The sequence below is a fragment of the Leptopilina boulardi genome, unplaced genomic scaffold (genome assembly GCF_019393585.1).
Source record: "Leptopilina boulardi isolate dan_hultmark-lab unplaced genomic scaffold, ZJU_Lbou_2.1 LbouV2_386, whole genome shotgun sequence".
Taxonomy (NCBI): Eukaryota; Metazoa; Arthropoda; class Insecta; order Hymenoptera; family Figitidae; genus Leptopilina; species Leptopilina boulardi.
The window spans coordinates 923,231-927,691 of record NW_026137958.1 but is presented as its reverse complement, the minus strand read 5'-3'; the positions used below and the strand labels follow the sequence as shown (position 1 = coordinate 927,691).

At 26.2% G+C, this 4,461-nt stretch overlaps 1 protein-coding gene across 1 annotated transcript; it reads right to left on the bottom strand.

Moving 5' to 3' along the window:
* Positions 1-659: 659 nt before the first annotated feature.
* LOC127288471 (calaxin-like) lies at positions 660-2,433 on the bottom strand. Its single transcript, XM_051315947.1, has 5 exons — positions 2,231-2,433; positions 1,667-1,827; positions 1,495-1,575; positions 1,114-1,224; positions 660-926 (listed from the first exon to the last, which is right to left on the bottom strand). The coding sequence occupies exons 1-5, from the start codon at positions 2,355-2,357 to the stop codon at positions 741-743; spliced, it is 666 nt and encodes a 221-aa protein (XP_051171904.1). The 5' UTR covers positions 2,358-2,433; the 3' UTR covers positions 660-740.
* Between the last annotated feature and the right edge of the window lie 2,028 nt (positions 2,434-4,461).

The window sequence follows — 4,461 nt, the reverse complement described above, 5'->3', positions numbered from 1 at the left end:
ATAAAAATTTGTATTACCATTAATCGGTAAAACAGATTTGACTGTTTCAATCAGTAGAGTATATATTACCATTATTCGGTAAAACAGATTTGATTGTTTCAATCAGTAGAATTTGTATTACCACACTGAGAAAAAGATGCTATTGAATCAAAAGCATAGAATCTATATAATATTTTACAAATTCTACAGCATATGCTTTTGAATTAATAATTTTTATACCTTTGGCAGAAATGCTGTTGATTCAATAGCATATTTTTCTCAGTGCATTACTCGGTAAAACATATTTGACTGGTTCAATCAATAAAATCTATATTATCATTAATCGGTAAAACAGATTAGACTGTCTCAATCAATAAAATCTATATTATCATTAATGGGTAAAACAGATTTGACTCTTTCAATCAGTAAAGAATTCTACTATAAATTTAATTGACCTGGCCCCGACGTGGGCCCTGCCAGAGCCTTTTCAAAAAATTTCTGCACGGGTCAAAAAAAAAAATTTTATTTTCATTTTATAAAATTAATTAATTAAACTGAATTTTTATTTGTTAAAAGAAAATTTTGCATTTGGAACTCTTCAAAATATTTATTAAGAAAATATTGAATTTTACAGGACTAAATTTTTATATTTTTTTTGAAAATAAAATTAATAATTAGAAGTACAATTTTTTTATTTCATTCCAGGAAATTATTATTTACGTATAATTTTTTATTTTAATTGAATTATTTTTTGTATTACATTAGAATCGATGATTTCTGTGGCTGAATGTAGTGAGAAATGCATATTGAGCTTCACGCGATGGAAATATTGGTCCCATGCATTCGAGAAAGAGTTCATTTTTCTTGACAATTTGTGTAAACTCCAATTGTGAGACCCTTCCATTTCGATCGAAATCCAATTTTTTTAACATCAAATCTAACAGGTCCTAAAATGAAAAATTATTATTTTTTTTTAAACCAAAATGAATTATAAGGAAAAAAAATATTGTAAAGATTTCACGCGTGCAGTTATGGAGAGAAAGATTTCAAAGAGTGAAAGATTATTTAAAATTTAAGTACTCTTTAAGATCCATTATATTTTCAATTACTTGAAATGATTCTGCATCAATATACCTTGACCATCTCGTCTGGATCCTCATCAGGTTTGGGCATGATGAGACATCCTCTCATCATTGGAAATATTTGCTCTTTCTTTAAGCTATCCGTTTTCATTAAGTCATAAACCTGTCGATAATGAGGGAATTAAATTTTTTTTTATGTATAAATATTGAATTTATTTTTTTTCAATAAATTTTTTCCATTATTCGAATAAAATAAATCGATTTCTTTTTTTTATTTGAATAATCGTTCTTTTTTAAAAATTCAGTTTTGGTATTTTTTCTCTTAATTAAAAAAGTTTTAAATCATAATTCTTTTTTTTTAGGAATTTTTTTTAGTTTTTGTATAATCAAGTCAAAGATAGTTACGAAAGTTGTAAAAAAGAAAATGACGTACTTTATAAGCAAATTCAATTCTTTCGTCGAGAGTGCCTTTCAACATGATGGAAAAGCCTTCAATCCATTGATCAATAGTTATCTGTCGAATTTAAAAGAGAATTTTATTTTTCTAGTTATTTTTTTTTATAAAATTATAAAAAAAAAAGTCGAATACAAAGATATTATATTACCGATGATAAATCTTTTTTATCAATAGCTGAAAATACTCTATCGACTAATAGGTGAGGTAAATTTTCCGTACAATCTAATCCTGAATGAAGAATTTCTCTAAAAGGTATTCGTGATATAGGTCCCATTTTGTTGGTAATTTTTTCGTTTATGAGGGCCAATGCTATAAAAATATAAATTTGCCTCTGTATATATATATATATAATCAAAATTTTTAATTATCCTCTTAAAATGAAAATAAGGATATCAATTTAAATATTTAATTGTATCCATTAACACCTGATAAAATTCAAATTACGATAAAATGTAAAATTTAACTTTAGATTATATTGCCTGTTATTTTCTGCGTCATTTAAAAAAGTGGAGTTATCAAATATTTCCTTTTTTTTCCATGACAAATACTTTGTTTTTAAATATAAAAAAACTAAGAAAAAAGTTTTTTTATTTAAAAAAAAATATTTATTTTAATAATTTTATTATTTAATTTTTTTGTAATTTTTTTTTCTAAATATTTTTTTGTTTAAAAAAAAAATAATTTTTTTCTTCAATAAAAAAATTTGAATAACCTTCAACTTCTTGGTAATCAAAATTTGTCGATTTAGCCAATTTTTTGAATAATTTTGCATTTTTTCTTCTAAAGACTATTTCCTTTAAGGTATCATTTAATTGATCAATGGGAGATTCCTTTGGCATTGTTTTTGATAATTATTTTTAATGAAACGAATATTAGGAAAATACTTTTAATTTTTGAATTTATTATTTGTCAATAAAAAAAAAAGGTTAGTTGAAGAAACAAATGACTATTTAGAAAAATTATATTTAATAAATAGTAGTACTATTATTATTAATTATTATTATTAATTATTATTAATATTAATTATTAATACTATTATTATTATTATGTATTATTATTATTACTATTGTTATTATTGTTATTATTATTATTATTATATTTATTGTTTTTCTATAAAATATTTACATTTTTTAAATTATTTTTTATAAATAAATATTTTTATTTTTTCCTCTGTATATATTTTTGTTTTCAATAATCCCTTATAATGTCTCAATCTAAAAAGAGGTCCCCTTAAAAAATTCAATTAATCAGACTTATCGTATATTTTAATCCGACAAAATTCTTCAACTTGTTATATATATATATATATATATATATTCTCTATTCTTGGGCAATTTGATTTTGAATTACCATAAGTAGAAGTAGATCTCGCAGTATCACGTAAAGTCTCATATATGTGTGTGTATGTATGAAAAGAATCTTGGCGGTAATAAAAGTAATATAAATAAAAAAATTTTTGTAACAAAAGTGTTCAAGTCATGTTACGGGATTCGAACATAAAAGATTGAAAAACAGGGGCGATAAACTTTGGCGTAAGTATATCTAATGACATCATTTGGCCATGCAGTCGCAATAAACCGGTAAAGCAAGAGAGAGAGAGAAAGAAAGAAAGAGAGAAAGAGGTCTCTTCGGGGATTTCGTCGAGAACGTAAAAAAGTAAAATCAGCCATTCAAAAACCAGTAGAAGGCTTAAGGTGGTGCACCCTCTTTAAAACGACAAGAATTTCGTGCACGAGAGACGCGATCTCCATCTTGAAATAAATAAAATTAAAAAAAAAAAAAAAAGAAACGTCTTCTCGCTTGTTATATCGCGTGTTGTCGTTTCTCAGCAGGGTCCAGTCACGGTTCTTGAAATATTTGTTTAGCGAAATACTCACCCTCAGACATGTGTTAGACAATTTTGAATATCTTTTTCTAAATTACACTCAATTTTTTGATAATTACACGTTTGGAAAAATTGGCTCTAATTCTTTTCGCAAAAAAAAAACTCGTTTTACAAAAACAGCCTAATACCATTTTTTTTATAAATTAAAACAAAATTTATAAAATACACATTTTTGGACTCTAAAAATATAATTTTTGTTAATGAATAATAAAAAAAAATTATTCTATACGAATGAAGAGAAATTTTTTTTTTTTGCTGGCAGGTGTCCAGGGAATGAAAAAAAATTTCTTGACTGGTAAGAATGTATGTTTTTTTTTTTCGTAGTGATTTCTCACCAGTTGAGGAACTGTGAGCACACGACTGGTAATCTTCGACAATCTAACGTTGCTAAAGCAAAGGTGATGATTTGCGACCTCCCCGAAGCCTTTACAGAACGTGGCAAGGAGAAAAGAGCAACTTAAACTTTAGATTCAATTTAAAGCACAACCTGACGTCCTGTCCGCCCACCTGCGGAAACGTGATGTACGGTGTATGAAGCTTTCTTCAAACCAACGACTGTAACAAAAATATTAAAATAGTCGCAATTTCCAAGGATCCAGAGTGAAAAAAAAAAATGTTTATTAAAATCTCTCTTGGAACGAACTGATTTCACAGGCTGGAAATAAATTTTTTTCTTTTAATTATTTGTTCATGGAAACAAATTTTCACCTGAAACAGTGATAAATTTCACTGGAACAGCGATATCTCGCGTGGGAAACTCGCATCCTTCTCTTTTCTAGATTCCACTAAAGTGGATCTTATATTTAACCAATTGTGGATCAAATCACGATTCCACTTCTTTTATTGTGTGTATTGTGTTTTTCCCCTAGAGACCTGTTTTCTAAAAAAAAAAAGCAAACCAAGACGCAATCAGTTTATCTGGGAATTTTTAATATTTTTTATTTATACATACAAACAAATTTAATTCAAATCTGAAAAGTTTCACTGAAAATCAGTAGATTTATTACTGATTGAACCAGTCAAATCTGCATTATCATTAATCGGTAAAACAGATTTGA